The sequence below is a fragment of the Chlamydotis macqueenii genome, chromosome 1 (genome assembly GCF_036417535.1).
Source record: "Chlamydotis macqueenii isolate bChlMac1 chromosome 1, bChlMac1.mat, whole genome shotgun sequence".
In the NCBI taxonomy this organism is placed as follows: Eukaryota; Metazoa; Chordata; class Aves; order Otidiformes; family Otididae; genus Chlamydotis; species Chlamydotis macqueenii.
Window position 1 is genome coordinate 215,484,139 of NC_141556.1, and position 16,599 is coordinate 215,500,737.

The window sequence follows — 16,599 nt, forward strand, 5'->3', positions numbered from 1 at the left end:
GTGTGCAGGAGGAGAGCCGGTCTCCGCGCTCGGTCACTCTACGGAGCAAGCCGGCGCCCCCCTGCTTCTGCCTAGGCTCAAACGGGACGGGCTGCGGCCATCGGCTCCCCCGAAGAGACGAGCTCGGGAAGGGCTCGGGGCACAGCAGCGGGGAGAAGCAGGCCCCAGGTACAGAAATAAATCGATATATTAGCGTGTACAAAACATGCTGCTTCCTCTGTACAGCGCCCCGCCGGGCGCGGGCTCCCCGCGGGGAGCTCACACATATAAATAAGGCCCAGACAGCTCAAACACTATTTACAGCCCGCGGGGGGCTAGCGCCTGCTCCGGGGCCAGCCCCACCGAGACCAGCTGCTACGCCCAGCCCGCGGGATCCTCCCGCCCAGCCCGCACGGGCCGGGTTCATTTCAGGTCCACGTCAAAGTCCAGCACCAGCAGCTTGGTCTCCTCCGTGCCATTGCGGCTGCCCACCGCGCAGACGAGCTTGGTGTTGGAGGCGCGGATGCGCCACACCACGCCCCCGCTGCCCCCGCTCTCCAGCGCGACCAGGTTGCGCACAAACTCGCCCGTCTTGAGGTCCCAGAGCTTGACGGTCCCGTCGTCCGAGCTGGTCACCACAAACTTGGAGCTGAACTGCAGGCACGTCACAGCGCTCTGGTGCTTGCTGGGCCCTGGAGGGAGCGGGTATCCGTCAGTCCTCCCCAGCTCCCACCTGCCGCCCGGGCTCGTCGGGAGCAACGCCTGCCCTGCCCCTGCCACGCCAGCACCGCCCCTCTCCAGCGCCCCCGTTGCTCCGTCCCGCACCCACCCTGCAGCGTCTGCAGGCACTGCCCCGTCTTGATGTCCCAGATCTTGACCGTGGAGTCAGCGTTGCCGGAGACAAGGATGTTGTCGCGTAGCTCCATGCCACTGGTGAGCGACTGGTGCCCCATCAGGGTGTGCAGGCAGTTCCCGCTCTCCACGTCCCACACGCGAATCGACGTGTCCAGCGAGCCGCTCACGATGTGCGTCCCATCGAACTGCCAGAGAGACGCAGGTCAGCACAGCCCGCCCAGGAAGGGAGCGTCCTGCGCAGCCCGCTGTCGGGGACACGGGGCGCGGCAGACCAAGTGACCTGCTCGGTACCCCCGGCTAACGAGGGCGCACGTGCGCGGCAGCGCCTTCCCTCCAGGAAACAGACTCGGCGTGCGTGTCCCGCAGCGCGCGCGTGTCCCGCAGTGTGTGCGTGTGGGGGGGCAGGGTGCCTCACCTGCGGGGGCACAGGCACGGTGCGTGTCCCCACAGCATGTGCGTGGGGTGGGGAGAGCACCCCTTAGCTGCAGAAACAGGCAGGGCTTGTGCCCCTGCGGCGCGCGCTGGGGAGGGACGGGGCAGCCGGGGCCTCACCTGCAAGGAGTAGACGCGGTTGGTGTGTCCCTGCAGCGTGTGAGTGCAGCTCTCGCTCTCGGGGTCCCACACTTTCACCGTGTAGTCGTACGCACCGCTCACCACCTTGTGCCCGTCGTACTGCACGCAGCGCACGGCAGCCACGTGCCCCATCAGCACGTGCAGACACTGCCCCGTCTCGATGTCCCAGAGGCGCAGAGTGGCGTCCCGGGAGCCGCTCACAACCCTGCGGGCAAGGGTGCGCTTGCAGCCCCGCTGCGCGGGCTCCGGACCTCGCCCGACTGAGCCCACCCCGCACAGAGGAGCTCCCCCGAGGGGCAGCCCAGCTCACCCTCCCCGGACACCTCTCCGCACAGCCTCTTTCGGCCAGGGACCAGCCCAAGGCCTGACCACCCCGCACTTGCGCCTCCCCACCCCGGCTCCAGAGCGGGCCCCCAACACGGCCTCGCCCGTACCTGTTCCCGTGCAAGTGCATGCAGCGCACCGTGGACGTGTGCCCGTACAGCGTGTGCACGCACTCGCCCGTGTCCGCATTCCACACTTTGAGGGTCCGGTCCGTGGAGCCGCTGATGACAACGCTGTCCCTCATCTGGGAAGACCACACACCGCCGGTGTGGCCAACCAGCGTCTGCACACACTGCAAGGGCAAGGCGAGAGACACCGCTCTGGGACAGGCTGGACAGCGCAGCCAGGAGGGAAAGCAAAGCGCAGGGCCTCCTCCGGGCACGGGACGGATGAGGCTCCCCGGGTCAGCAATCCCCGTCGGCAGACTCAGGCCCCCCCAGAGTCCTCTTCGTGATAACGACCACTCTGCTCCAAGCCCAGCCGAGTTTCTCCCCCTCCGGATCCCCAGGAGGGTGGCCCACGCTTGCTGACGGCCGGTGCAGACGCGTGCCCAGCTCTGGCTCGCTCGTTACCCACAGACTGGCAGCTGAGGCCAGCTCTTCCCCCTGCTCCTGCAGCCTCGGGATCCCCCAAACCCTCTCCCCAGCCTCACTGCCAGCGGCAAGACGAACCCACCCGCTGCGCCTCTCGCACCTGCGGCCACCCCCGCAGCAGGACCCGCGCGCCGGCGGGGCCCTGCGAGCCCGGACGCAGCTCACCTCCCCAGTGACGGCTGACCACACCTTCAGCGTGTTGTCGTCCGAGCCACTGACTATGCGGTTGCCGCAGAACTGCAGGCAGGTAATGACGTGGTCGTCGTGTCCCTTCAGCACCTGTACGAGAAGGGGGCGAGGGAGCAGCGAGGCGAGGGCAGCTCCGAGCTCCGGAGCCTGCAGGACCCCGGGCCTCAAAAAGCGGCCACAGAGAACGGAGGGGAAGCCGTAAGCGCTGAGGGGAGGAGGGACCGCCGGGTCCCCGTAACGCCCGCCGCCTCTCTGCAGGGCGGCAGCTCCAGCAGAGCCGGGGGCGTTTGGTGGCGGCTGCTGGGGACAGCGGGCCACGCGGGACGCCAGCACACGGGCGGGCCCTCGAGGCTGCAGGGGCCGCACAGCCACGGAGCTCAGAGCTGACGCCCTGCCCCTGCACCAAGCAGAGTGCGGCTGCTCGCCAGGCTCCCGCCGAGGCACGGGCCTGGAGAGGGGCTGGGAACACCGGGGGCCCGGAAAAAGTCTCCAGAGACGGAGAGCAGCAGCGCTGAGAGCGCAGCGGAGAGACCGAGGGAAGGGGAGGCCGGGGCTCTGCTCTTCCTGCCACCCGGCCAGGGACGGGGCAGGCAGGGACAGACAAAACCAAGAGGCAAGCGCGCTGGAGCCTTGTAGCGGGGAAAGGCTCGGCCGAGGCCCAGAAGGGCTGACCGACGCCCTGGACGCCACGGTCGGCTACAGCCCTGCCACAGGAGCTCAGAGAGGAAGCGAAGGGACGGACACCCGCTTCCCTGGGCTCCAGGGTGACCTCTGTCTGCTGGCAGAGCTGCAGCCCCGCACCACCCACCGTGGCCGTGCCCGAGACCGGCTGTGCTGCCAGCCAGAGCGCCCGGAAAGCTCCAGGCCAGCTGCACTGCGGCTCTGCTCTGCGCAGGCGCGGGCAGGAGCTGCAGGAAGCTGGCAGGACCTACAGCTCAAGGACCTTTAAACACAAATGTTTCCAGGGGAATGCCTGGCCTGTGCCTCCTGAAGACAGTCCAGGCTTGTGAATCCTCTCCCGAGGCACTTTTAAATCCTAAATGTTGTTCTTATCCTACTGGTCATGGACATGTCCCTGTTAGTTCCTCCCTCCACCAGCTTCCCACACGTCCAAGCTCCAGCCTGGCTCTCAGCCAGGACCGCAGGAGGCACCCACCTTGGGTGCCTTAAGCTCCCCGCTGCGCCAATTCATGTCGATTTTGTGCTGCCGCATGAAGGCAAATTTCCAGGGGCTGTACATGAATCCAGGGCTCAGCAGGCGCCGCTTCCGCAGGTTCAGGGGCTCCTCGATGCCTGGAGGAGGAAACCGCAGCGGGATGCCTTGCAGCGCGCAGGGGGTGCACGCCCTCACCCCAGCGGGGAGCTGGGGCAATGCACGTCTGTGGGAGCCCACTGCAGATCCCACCACAGCGCGCCACGCGCCCCAAGGAGGGGCCTTTACCTTCTTCGCGGCACTTCTCTCTCCAAAGCAGGTTGTCTTCAGCCAAGACCCTCCAGTAGCGACAAGTCTGGGCAGCACGGAGCAGGTCCCGAGGCTCCAGGAACGACAGGACGTAGAGCGCCAGCTGCAAGAGCAAAGCCACAGGGGCGCGGTGGGCTCCGTGGCCGGTAACTGCGCCCAGCGCCAGCCCGGCCCTCGCCTCCACTCACCTCCTTGGGCAGCAGGGAAATGAAATCTCTCTGGAACTGGGGTTCAATGACCTGCATCATGTACTTGATCTGGGAGGGCTCGCAGCGATCGATGAGCTCATCCAGAGCCAGCAGCTTCTCCGGGCCGCTCCACCGCTGGGGACAGGGACAGCAGTCACGCCGCCTGCGCATATGGCAGGCCCTCACAGGCTCCTGCGTGGCTCCACGCAGCGCCTACGCCCCCATCCCAGCCCCAGCAGAGACACCAGCCAGCACCGGCGAGACAGGCTAGGCGAGCCCGGCGCCGGCCTGCGCTCGGCTGCCCAGGCCCCGATGGAGAGGAGCCGGAGCGCCGGGGCTGGGAGCTCCGCGAGCCACCAGGACGGAGCGCGGGTGCCGCGTGATGGCGGACAAAGCAACACCGCTCCAGGACGAGGGGCAGCAAGAGGGAGGCTGGCACCACCCCTGTGCTCCTTCACCTCAGGCAAAACCTCACTGAAAATCCACCGCGGTTCCCAAACCGGGGTCACGCAGAGACCCCCCAGGGCTCGGCACCCCTCCCGCCTGCCCGTCACACCCAAAGCCTCTCGCGCCCCGCGAGGTGCCCCCCAGGCAAAGCCTGGGGCGAGGCGCCCGCCCTACCTGGAAGGTGCGGAGCCAGTCCTGCAGCTCGGGCGGGGGGGCGACCGAGGGGATGCGGCGGCGCCGAGCCTGGCCCGCTTTGGCGTTGCGCAGGTCCCCAAAGGTGGTGGTGGGACTGGGCGTGCAGGGCCCCAGTGTCCTAGAGCAAAGCAGGGGTGAGGCACGCCAGCGCTGCCCCGGGCCACGCTGCGCAGGCCGTTCTCAGCACAGAGGTCCCCCAAACCGCCGGCTGCCGGCGCCCTGCCAAGCCGACGCCCTTCCCCACCGCTCCACCGCACAGGCGGTCCCCGCAGCCCAGCCCGCTCCGCAGGACGACAGAGCACAGACTGGCTGAGGCGGAGGCACCTCCGGGGCGCCCGCGCCGAGCCCCTGCTCCAGCAGCGCCACCCAGACAGCTCTGGTGCGTCGCCGAGGACGGAGACCCCCGGACCTCAGCAAGACACCTCGGCGACCGAGGGATGGGACTGGGGGAAGGAGATCTTCCCGCCCCCCAGAACGGCCCGCTGCTCGCACGCGGCGCGCTCACCGTACCTGCCGTACTCGGAGCCCTTGCACAGCTTTTTACCGGGGGAAAGGGCCCTGCCGTCCAGGCCGTTCTCCGACTTCCGCTTCATCTGCGGGGAGAGGGGCGCGTTAAAGCGGGCTGGAGCAGAGCCTGCGCGCACGCTCTGGGTCGCTGCTTTTCCGCCAGACGTGGCAGAGCGGCAGGCCCAGCCTAGCAAGCGTTCCGAGCCCCCGTTCTGCTGGGGCAGCGGAGAGAGGCTGGCGGCCAGCTGAGCTCTGGAGCTGGCAGAGACGTTAGCGTCCGCGGGGAACCCGGTCCTCCCAAGGGGAGCGTCGGAGCTGACGGGGAGACGTCGGCAAAACAGGTGCAGAGGGACAAAACCAGCGCTGTCAGCGCTCCTGCCCGGCCCTTCCCCGCGCACCGCGGAGCGATGGAGCCCACGGCGCGGGCAGACCGGCGGCCTGCGCAGGGAACGCACGCGCTGACGCCTCCCGCAAAGCAGCCCTGCAGCCGGGCGCTAGAGCTGCTCGGCACGCCCCGCCGCACGCGACGGCTGCGGGGAGAGCTGGGCTGGGACGGGCGGCGGCCGGACCCCGACGCGGCTGCATCAAAGGGAGTCTACAGCCTTCCAGCTCCGCACAAGAGGCGCGGGGTTAACGGGAAACGTGCGGACAGCAGGGTGGCGACAGGCAGCGGTGGCAGCCACCAGAAGGTGCTGTGGGGCTTCGCCCCCCAGGCAGGAGGCTGGGGGCTCCTTCCCTCCAGTCAGTGACCCAGGCACCAACTGCAGCCCAGCGCTCGGGGCCGGCCACGGCTTCTCACAGCGCCCACGTCCCATGGACGCCTCCCCGAGGCCTCTGCCCGACCCCCCAGCAGTGACCCCGCTGCCCCAGTCCAGGCTCTGCGCTGCGACAGAGGGACCCCAGTGGGTGCCTGCAGGCTCTGAGGCAACGGCGCAGTGTCAGCTGCGGCCGGGTCGCTGCCGGCCGCACGGGAGCCCCGCTCTTTGGGCACAGCCCTTGCGCGGGGCCGCGGTCCCAGCAGGGTCACCTTGGGCCGCACGTGGCGGAGCAGGCCGCCGTCCTCTGTCCGCTGCAGGTAGTCTATCCAGCGCTCTCCGATGGTGTAGTAGAAGTAGACGTTGCTGCCGTCCTCCCCGTCCTCGCTGTAGCAGCTCCCCTCTTCCTCTTCTTCCTCCTCCTCCTCCTCCTGCTCCCCGCAGACCGTGGAGCTGACTGGCTCCTGCGCCCCTTGCCCACTGGAGCCGTCAGCCTCCGGCCCGGACCCCGGGCTCCCTTTCCCAGAGCGCTCCAGCTCCCAGGGGCCCGAAACATCCTCCTCCCCGGCCGCCACCTACAAGACAGGGAGAGGCAGGGTCAGGTCCGCCCGCTGCGGCGCTGCCCCGGCTCTCGGGGCGCCCCGGGACAGCCCGGGCTGTCCGCGATGCGACACGCCGGCGGGCCGAGGGGGCTGCCGGCCAGAGCAACGGCCCCAGGAACACAAGGGCGTCCCCCGCAGTGCGAGAGGGGCTGAGCGCGGGAAGGGGGAGCAGAGCGCTGAGCTGAGGTGCCCTCCGGGGCCGCGGGGCAGCCGCAGCCGGGAGCCAGTCACTTCCCAGCCCTGCAGGGAAGCACAGCTGCAAGGCGACCAGACTGCACGCCACCCGGCAACCCCGCGGCCGAGCAGGAAACAAACGCTGCGGGAGCACCAGCTGCCCCTCTGCACGGCGAGCACGGCGAGCCAGCCCTCTGCCCTTGGTCAAAGCAGGGCCACAGCAGCTGCAGGGGGGCCGCCGCGCGCGGGCAGGGCCCGGCAGCAGGGACAGGCGCACGCCGCGCTCCAGCCTGCAGCACAGCGCGGAGGCCGCTCCTCTCCAGCCAGCCCGCGAGCGGTGTGTGCCCCGAACGCCGCCTGCACCCCTCCTCCCCTCTGTGCAGAACACCACAGGCAAAAGCAGAAGCGTTCGGTAATTACTGCGAGGCAGCGGAACAACGCCCCTGTACCCCACAGGAAGGAGGAACTGGCTTGCAGTACACCGGTAAGGCACCCCAATCAGCAGCCCCAGACAGCCCACGCCGAGCAGTCCTAGAGAGCAGCACAGGCCAGCGCCCCACAGCAATCGTTCTCGGTAGCTCTTGGGACGCGGGAGAGGTCGCCGAGGGAGCGTGAAAGTTGCGCCAGGACTGAGGAGGCGGGAGAAAGCCGTGTCTGCGTAGCCCGGCAGCCGGCAACGGAGCAGCAGCGTTCAACCAGGGACAGGCCAACGGCGGGGACGCGCCTTGCCCCAGCCGACGAGAGATGAAAACAAGATTACGCTGTAAGACCGACGCTTGGGCAAGCAGCGAGGGCGGGACAGCCACGCGGTGCGACCTGCGCCACTCGGTAAGCGGGGTCTCCCACGCTGAACGCGCTTCCGTGCGCCCAGAGGCAACGCTCTCCACCAAAGACGGGGGAGCGGGGGCACGGGGGCACCAGGGAGCGCGCACCCGGTAAAGCGGTAACGGAAAAGGACTGAGGGGTCGCGCTCAGCACCAGCCTCAGGCTCAAAAATCTGACCAGGGAAGAGGTGCAAGCGGGAAAGCAGCGCTCCCCCCGTGCTGCCCCGTACGCGCCAGTCCCGCAAAGCCCGATCCACGGTTTTAAACAGGATGCCTAACATCTGAAGATACAGCTCAGTCTCCTCCCCCAAACCATTAAAAATCTGCAGAAAATACTCAGTAGGAGAAGCAAAAGGTGGAGAGGTGACAGTCACAACACAAAAACACACTGTGCAGGAAAGCCCCGCGGCTCCAAAGGGCCGCCAGCACGCACAGCGGCGCCCAGCAGTCCGGGCTGGGTCACCGACGTTCAGAAAGCGGGCCCAGTGCGCGCGCGCTCAGGTGCCCGGCCCCGGAAACACTCCCCAGATCAGAGGCGGGCGGCTCTTCCCCTCGCACCACCCAGCCGGCCCGGGCTGGAGCAGGGCGGGCAGCGGCCGGACCGCGCCGCCCCAGCGGCACGCGCCTTTCCAGGGAGGAGCGCCGAACGCCGGCTTCTCAAGCGCCTCCTGCGGCACCTGGAGCCGGGGGCCAGACGCAGGCCTCGGTGGTAACAGACGCGGGACAGCGCGGGGCAGAGCAGCCGCCGCCCCCCGGCAGAGCCACCGTCCCCTCGGCACGGTGGAGCTGCGCTCAGGCCAGCGAGCTTCCTGGGCCCGCCGACAGCGCCGCAGCAGGACGCGCTCCTGAAGAGGTCTGCAGCGCCCAGCTGGGAGCGTGCCGGCCCAAGCAGGCAGCGCGCCGGCCGGCCACCGCTCTCCGCAGGCGAGGCGGGCGGCAGGGCGGAGAGCTCGGCAAGAGACACGGACTCTGGCCCCCTCGGCTGCGGGCGCAAGGGAAGAACCTCTCCGCAGCCCGCGCCGGCCTCCCGCGATGAGCGGTCAGTGGAACTCCACGCTGTCCGCAGGAGGCCTCCGCAGGAGCTGCCCTGGGCAGGGGAGGCAGCAGGAAGCCGCCAGCGTCCCCTGGGGTCAGAGCAGCGTTTCTGTCAGGGACTCTGGGGCAGAGGCACCACAGCGGCCAGAGCAGCTCCCGGCACGGCTCGGGGCCACCGCTGCCTCCGGCGGGACACGCGAGCCAGCTGGGCCCCGAGTACCTGGGCCCCCCGTCAGGACGCTCCCCGAAGGAGCCGCCGCCTTACAGGGAGACGGCGCACAGACTGCATGGCTGCTGCACGGGCGCAGCATCCCTGGGGCCTCCCTGTTCCAGCGCCCAAAGCAGGTTTGTCTCCTCCCCTGGCCCTCTCCCCGTGCAATTCCCGCTCTGCCGGAGGGAGGATCACGTCCCACCCTCCTCGTCCTACCTGAGGCACAGGAGCTTTACTGTCCCCCTGCAGACCGGGGCTCCCCCTCGCAGCTTCCTCGCTGCTCGGCCTCCTCCTGCACGTCATGCGCTGACTGTTCAGCTCCAAGATGCGGGTGGTGATGCCTTTGACGTGCAGCAGATCATCGAGCGAGTTGAAGCCCTTCAGCTCCTGTGAGAAGAGAAGCAAGAGTGGACGCGGAGCCGAGAAACCCGGGGCCAGCCTCAGGGCAGGAGCAGGCTCACTCACGCCCTCCGCAGACAGGCTCCCTGCCCGGCGCCGTCCAGACCCCCCAGCCTGCGCCTCGCGACCACCAGCTCCCTTCGGGCAAGGGGGGCCGGGGTGCCGCGGCAGGGCGGCACCTTTGCGCTGCAGGCCCTCGCTCCCGGGGCAAGGCAGGCCTGCTGCCCAGAACTGCCGTTCCCACACAACCCCTCCCGCTTCCACAAACCTTGCCTGCCCCGAGCGACAACTGCAACGCCCGCAAGAGCAGGCGGCACCAGCAGAGCTGCTCCTAGCGCGGGGAGCTGCGGCCTGGAAGCCCGGGCTGAAAGCTGAGAGGGGAACTGTGCCTTCTGGCTGATGAGTGCCGAGGGGGGAGCGCGTCCCGCCCACAGCGTCGATCCCCCTCGGCTGCAGCTCCAGGGAAGGAGAACAGCCCCACTTCCCGCCAGGCACACGCAGACACACGCGCGTGTAAGGCACCCGCCACCCTGCAAAGCACAGGCCACGGGTCGCCACGGCCGCACCCGCACCCCAGCGCCCCCGGGCAGCTCCCGCCACAGCCCAGAGAGACCGAAACCCAGGAGGGACGGCCCGGCCGTTACCAAGGGCAGGATCCCAGGGCGGAAAGCGTCCACCCTTCCCGGCTAACATGGACATCGCAGCCAAGACAAGGGTCCTACCGCCCTTTCAAATCTGCCGTGCGCCGTCCCAAGCGCTTCTGCCGCGCCTGCCCTGTAAACAGCTTTACCGCAAAGCGCAGCTCTCGGGATAAACCCCATTTCCAGAAACCCGTCCTCACCTGTTCTCACAGCACCACTGCTTTTGTTTAAATGGCTCTTGCTCTTCCGCCTCCACCGTGTTTACATTCCTGTTGTATTTATAGCCGCTGACCCTGCCCCTCTCAGCCTCCTCTTTTCCAGGCCAAAAAAAGTCAAGCTCTCCCAGTCTCGCCTTGTCAAACCAGCCTCCCCTTTCCCAGATTTCCCTGCCTCGCTCCCCCGCCTGCTTCGACATGGACACCGAATTCCAGCCAGGAGCTCGCCAGTTCTCCGTGGCATTGACGGCAAAAAGACAGCGCTCATCCTCCCGTCTCTGCCAAAAGCGCCGCGGGCAGACGCAGCCTGAGATCACGCTTACCTTCTTCACGGCTGCGTCACGCCGGGAGCTCAGTCACCCCGCGAGCGACTGCCGCACGCAGGCTTTTCTCCCGCTGCGGCTTCCAAGTGACACAGCGAGGCTGCCGGCCGAGGGCAGCGGCAGGACTGCCAGCCCGCCGTGACCGCGCCAGGCCGGCTGCCGCCCGTTCCCGCTCCTGCCCGTTGCGCCCGGGAACTCGGCTGGTTCTGCTGCTGGCACGCCACGGCAGCTCGGCCAGCCGCGCGGCTCTGCCCCGAACCGCGGGGACAGCGAAAGGGCGGCCGGGCCCGGGCGGGGCAGCCGGCCGCAGCTCTCCCCAGGGAAAGGCGGCCCCGCCTGCGCCGGGCGGCACCTGCCCCGCGCCGGGGCGGCTCCCTTTGCGGGCACCCGGCCGGAGCGGCTCCCTCTGCGGGGCTCCCGGGCACGGCAGGCGGCGGAGGGCGGGCGGTCGCCGCCGGGCCGGGCCGCGGGTCCCAGCCGTCCTGGGGCAGGGCGGCTCCGCCTGCCGCCCGGCACCGGCTGCCCCGGCTCCGCTACCCCGCCCCGCCCGGCCCCGCTCCGCGCCGCCGGCCGCCCCCCGCCCCGCCCGGCCTCCGGGCCGGCTCCCCGCGCCCGCGCCCCCGCCCAGGCCCGGCCGCCCCCGCGCGCACCTCTCTCTTCCGCACGATGCCGCGGGCGCGGCGCCGGCCGATGCCGCTGAGCGCGCCCTCCAGCTCGGCCACGCCGGCGCGGTTGATGTCCAGCTTCCCCCCGCCGGGGCCCGGGCCGCCCGGCCCCGACATCCCCGGCAGGAACCGCCGCCGCCGCCGCGCAGGCCCCGCGCGCACTGCGCAGGCGCCGCCCCCCCCGCCCTCCGCCCCGCGCAGGCGCCGCCCCCCCCCGCCCGCCGCCCCGCGCAGGCGCCGCCCCCCCCGCCCGCCGCCCCGCGCAGGCGCCGCCTCCCCTCGCCCGCCGCCCCGCGCAGGCCCCGCCTCCCCTCGCCCGCCGCCCCGCCCAGGCCCCGCCTCCCCTCGCCCGCCGCCCCGCCCAGGCCCCGCCTCCCCCGCCCGCAGCCCCGCGCAGGCGCCGCCTCCCCTCGCCCGCCGCCCCGCCCGCCCCGCGCAGGCCCCGCCTCCCCCCGCCCGCCGCCCCGCGCAGGCCCCGCCCCCAGCACACCGGAGCCGTGCGTGGAGCAGCCGCTTTATTGGGCACTGCGCCTGCGCGGGGCCCGCCCCGCCCTCAGCGGCGCTTGTAGAGGCACGGCCGCAGCCGCAGGCCTGGTGCGGGGCGGCGGCGCGGGGCGCCGGTCTTGGCGAACTCCAGCAGCACGAAGAAGGCGCTGGAGAGGTCCTGGGGCAACGCCGCCTCAGCGCCACAGCCCCCCTGCCCGCCCCCTGCGGGACCCCGCGCCCCATCACCACCGCCCCGGACCCCAAACCCCACACCACGCCCCTCCGGGACCCCGCGCCTCATCACCACCGCCCCGGACCCCAAACCCTGCACCACGCCCCTGCGGGACCCCACACACCATCACCACCTCCCCGGACCCCAAACCCCACACCACGCCCCTGCAGGACCCCACACACCATCACCACCCCCCCGGACCCCAAACCCCGCACCACGCCCCTCCGGGACCCCGCGCCTCATCACCACCCCCCCGGACCCCAAACCCCACACCACGCCCCTCCGGGACCCCGCACCCCATCACCACCCCCCGGACCCCAAACCCCACACCACGCCCCTGCAGGACCCCACACACCATCACCACCCCCCCGGACCCCAAACCCCACACCACGCCCCTGCGGGACCCCACACACCATCACCACCCCCCGGACCCCAAACCCCACACCACGCCCCTGCGGGACCCCACACACCATCACCACCCCCCCGGACCCCAAACCCCACACCACGCCCCTGCGGGACCCCACACACCATCACCACCCCCCGGACCCCAAACCCCACACCACGCCCCTGCGGGACCCCACACACCATCACCACCCCCCCGGACCCCAAACCCCACACCACGCCCCTGCAGGACCCCACACACCATCACCACCCCCCCGGACCCCAAACCCCACACCACGCCCCTGCAGGACCCCACACACCATCACCACCCCCCCGGACCCCAAACCCCACACCACGCCCCTCCGGGACTCCGCACCCCATCACCACCCCCCCGGACCCCAAACCCTGCACCACGCCCCTGCAGGACCCCACACACCATCACCACCCCCCCAGACCCCAAACCCCGCACCACGCCCCTCCGGGACCCCGCGCCTCATCACCACCCCCCCGGACCCCAAACCCCGCACCACGCCCCTCCGGGACCCCACGCCCCATCACCACCCCCCCGGACCCCAAACCCTGCACCACGCCCCTCCGGGACCCCACACACCATCACCACCCCCCCAGACCCCAAACCGCGCACCACGCCCCTGCGGGACCCCACACACCATCACCACCCCCCCGGACCCCAAACCCCGCACCACGCCCCTGCGGGACCCCACACACCATCACCACCCCCCCGGACCCCAAACCCCGCACCACGCCCCTGCAGGACCCCACACACCATCACCACCCCCCCAGACCCCAAACCCCGCACCACGCCCCTGCAGGACCCCGCGCCCCATCACCACCCCCCGGACCCCAAACCCCGCACCACACCCCTGCGGGACCCCACACACCATCACCACCCCCCCGGACCCCAAACCCCGCACCACGCCCCTGCGGGACCCCACACACCATCACCACCCCCCCGGACCCCAAACCCCGCACCACGCCCCTGCAGGACCCCACACACCATCACCACCCCCCCAGACCCCAAACCGCGCACCACGCCCCTGCGGGACCCCACACACCATCACCACCCCCCCAGACCCCAAACCCCGCACCACGCCCCTGCAGGACCCCGCGCCCCATCACCACCCCCCCGGACCCCAAACCCCGCACCACGCCCCTCCGGGACCCCACACACCATCACCACCCCCCCAGACCCCAAACCCCGCACCACGCCCCTCCGGGACCCCACACACCATCACCACCCCCCCAGACCCCAAACCGCGCACCACGCCCCTGCGGGACCCCACACACCATCACCACCCCCCGGACCCCAAACCCCGCACCACGCCCCTGCGGGACCCCACACACCATCACCACCCCCCGGACCCCAAACCCCGCACCACGCCCCTGCGGGACCCCACACACCATCACCACCCCCCGGACCCCAAACCCCGCACCACGCCCCTGCGGGACCCCACACACCATCACCACCTCCCCGGACCCCAAACCCCGCACCACGCCCCTGCGGGACCCCACACACCATCACCACCCCCCCGGACCCCAAACCCCGCACCACGCCCCTGCAGGACCCCGCGCCCCATCACCACCCCCCGGACCCCAAACCCCACACCACGCCCCTGCGGGACCCCACACACCATCACCACCCCCCCGGACCCCAAACCCCGCACCACGCCCCTGCGGGACCCCACACACCATCACCACCCCCCCGGACCCCAAACCCCGCACCACGCCCCTGCGGGACCCCACACACCATCACCACCCCCCGGACCCCAAACCCCGCACCACGCCCCTGCGGGACCCCACACACCATCACCACCCCCCCAGACCCCAAACCCCGCACCACACCCCTCCGGGACCCCACACACCATCACCACCCCCCGGACCCCAAACCCCGCACCACGCCCCTCCGGGACCCCGCGCCTCATCACCACCGCCCTGGACCCCAAATCCCGCACCACGCCCCTCCGGGACCCCACGCCCCATCACCACCCCCCGGACCCCAAACCCCGCACCACGCCCCTGCGGGACCCCGCGCCCCATCACCACCTCCCTGTGGGCCCTGGGACCCCCCATGGCCTCCCGGACCCCACACCACACCCCCTTGGGCCCCCAAAGCCCCCACTACAGCCCCCCGGGTGCTGGGACCACCAACCCGGTCCCAGGCTCTGACACCACCACTCGCAGGCCCCGCACCATGAGGGCCCAGGGTACCCCACACCCCATCCCAGACCCCCGTGCCTCCTCCCCTGCAGGCCCCAGGCCCCCCAGACCTCCTCCCAGACCCCTGCGGGCCCCGGGTCCCTAACCCCCCAGACGGCATCACCGCCCCCTGCGCCGCCCTGCCCTGCTGCCCGCGCACGAAGGGGGGTCTCCGGCTCCTTCCCGGGCTCCCGGTCCCCGGCGGCGCAGTGCCCAGCGCGGGGCGCGCCCGAGGACGCACCTTGGAGACGGTTTTGAAGCCCAGCAGAGCCATGGCGTTCAGGAAGGCTCGCAGGTTCTCGAAGCGGCTGGCCACCTCGGCCACCATCAGCGTCCCCCTGCGGGACAGCCCTGAGCGGCGGCGGCGCGGGCACCTCCCGGGGCGCAGCCCAGCGCCCCTGCTCCCCGCCGCCCGCCCGAAGGCCAGCCCGCGCCTCCGCCCCGCCGCCCCCCGCCCCTGCCTACCCGGGCTTCAGCACGCGGTTGGCCTCTTCCAGGATCTCCTGCAGGTTGGTGCCCATCAGCGCCAGGCAGAACACGGCGACGTCCACCGACGCGTCTGCCAGCGGCACCTGCCGAGCGGGGCGCCCGGCCCCGGCGGGGGGCGAGGTTGGCGGCGGGGCTGGGGCGGCTCCCCGGGACCGGGATTCACCCGAGCGCCCGCTCCGGGGAGCGCGCGGGCGGCGGCGCCCCCGTCTCCTGAAGAGCCGCGCGCTCCCTCTCGCACGCGGGACCCCCGGGGCCCCGACCGCCCTCTCCCGTCCCCCAGAATCGCCACCCCAACCCGCGCCCCCGCGCCCGGCCCGGCGGCGCTCAGCCCCCTCCCCGCGCCCCCGCAGAGCTGCCGCCCCCCAGCGCGGCGCCCCACCTCGGCCATGTCGCAGACGGTGACCCGCGGGCTGAGCGGCACCAGGTCGAAGCAGTGCACCTTGTTCCGCACGCTGCTCGCGAGCTTGCAGTCACCGCACCCGAAATCCGCCACCACCAGCGAGGCCGGCCTGGGGGGCGGGGGGGCTCAGCGCGCCCCGCGGCCTCGCCCCGCCGCCTCCGCCGGGCCCGCCCGCCGCGCCCCGCCGCCCCGCTCACCGGCGCCGCAGGTAGCGCACGATGCGGCTCACGGGGTTCTCGGGCCAGCGCCCCACTTGCTGCGCGAAGCCGCGGTGGTACGCGCGGAAGGCCTCGGGGTCGCCGCGGAAGAGCCGCGCCGCGTCGCGGCTGCTGGAGGTGTAGAGCTGCTGGTTGAGGTACCGGAACCGCGCGGCCCGCAGCCGCTCCTCCATCCGCGCGCGCAGCGCCGCCGACCGCCCCGACGGGGCCGCGGCCGGGCCGGGCGGCTGCGGGGCGGCCGGGGGCTGCTCCCCGCCGGGCCCCGCCCGCTGCCCGCTCCTCCGCCGCTTCCTCCGCCGCCTCCGCGCCGGCTCCCCGCCCGCAGCCCCCGGCCGCCCCGCCCCGGGCTCCCCCCGCCGCTCGGCCGACGCGTCCGCGGGCAGCGGGAGGGGCTCGGGGCGGCTCCGGGCGGCTCCGGGCCGGGGCTCGGCGGGACCCGTGTGCGGGGGCTCCCCGCAGCCGGCCCGCCTCCTCCGCTTCCGCGCGGGCTCGCCGTCCCGGCCGGGCTCGGCCGCGCGCTCTCCCGGCGGCCGCCGGCGCCGCTTCCCCGCCGCCGCGGGGGCCTGCGGGGGGGGCGCGGGACCGGTCACCTCCCCCGCGCCCAGGCACCGGCCCGGCCCGGCCCCGCGCGCGCCCCCCTTACCGGCTGGGCCGCCCCCTCGTGCCACTCCTCCGCCAGCATGGCCGGGAACGGGAACGGCGGCTCCGCTCGGAAACCGCGGCCCCGCCGCCGCCCGCGTGCGCCCCGTCGGGCCGTTCGCGCGGGCGGCCCAGAGCGGCCCCGGCGGCGCCCGCGGAAACAGCGCCCCCGGCGGCCGGGAGGCCCAGCAGCCTGGCCGCGCCGGGCGGTGCCGCGGAAGCCGCGCCCCCGGCCCGGTTAGCCACGCCCCCTGCGCCGCGCGCCCCCAGGCCGTGCCCGGTGCGCCCCGGCCGCCGCCCCCCGCCCCCGCCCCCGCCCCCCGGCGCTCGCCCGGCCTCGCCGCCCGCGCTGCCCCTGCCCGGTGCCCGCGCGCCGCGACCCCC

General features: G+C 72.3%; 1 protein-coding gene across 2 annotated transcripts; it reads right to left on the bottom strand.

Annotated features, from left to right (window-relative positions):
- Positions 1-169: 169 nt before the first annotated feature.
- RRP8 (ribosomal RNA processing 8) lies at positions 170-16,354 on the bottom strand. Of its 2 annotated transcripts, XM_086739875.1 has the most exons (17): positions 16,220-16,354; positions 15,556-16,139; positions 15,338-15,467; positions 14,935-15,041; positions 14,711-14,807; positions 9,130-9,300; positions 6,340-6,642; positions 5,316-5,398; positions 4,785-4,923; positions 4,164-4,298; positions 3,955-4,078; positions 3,670-3,806; positions 2,490-2,603; positions 1,842-2,023; positions 1,387-1,612; positions 809-1,019; positions 170-671 (listed from the first exon to the last, which is right to left on the bottom strand). In XM_086739875.1, exons 1-17 carry the CDS (start codon positions 16,256-16,258, stop codon positions 403-405), a joined length of 3,051 nt encoding a protein of 1,016 aa, XP_086596001.1. In that variant the 5' UTR covers positions 16,259-16,354; the 3' UTR covers positions 170-402. The 2 variants fall into 2 exon arrangements, with proteins under 2 accessions (XP_086596001.1, XP_086596000.1); XM_086739874.1 differs by lacking the exons at positions 14,711-14,807; positions 14,935-15,041; positions 15,338-15,467; positions 15,556-16,139; positions 16,220-16,354 and adding an exon at positions 11,142-11,286.
- Positions 16,355-16,599: the final 245 nt, after the last annotated feature.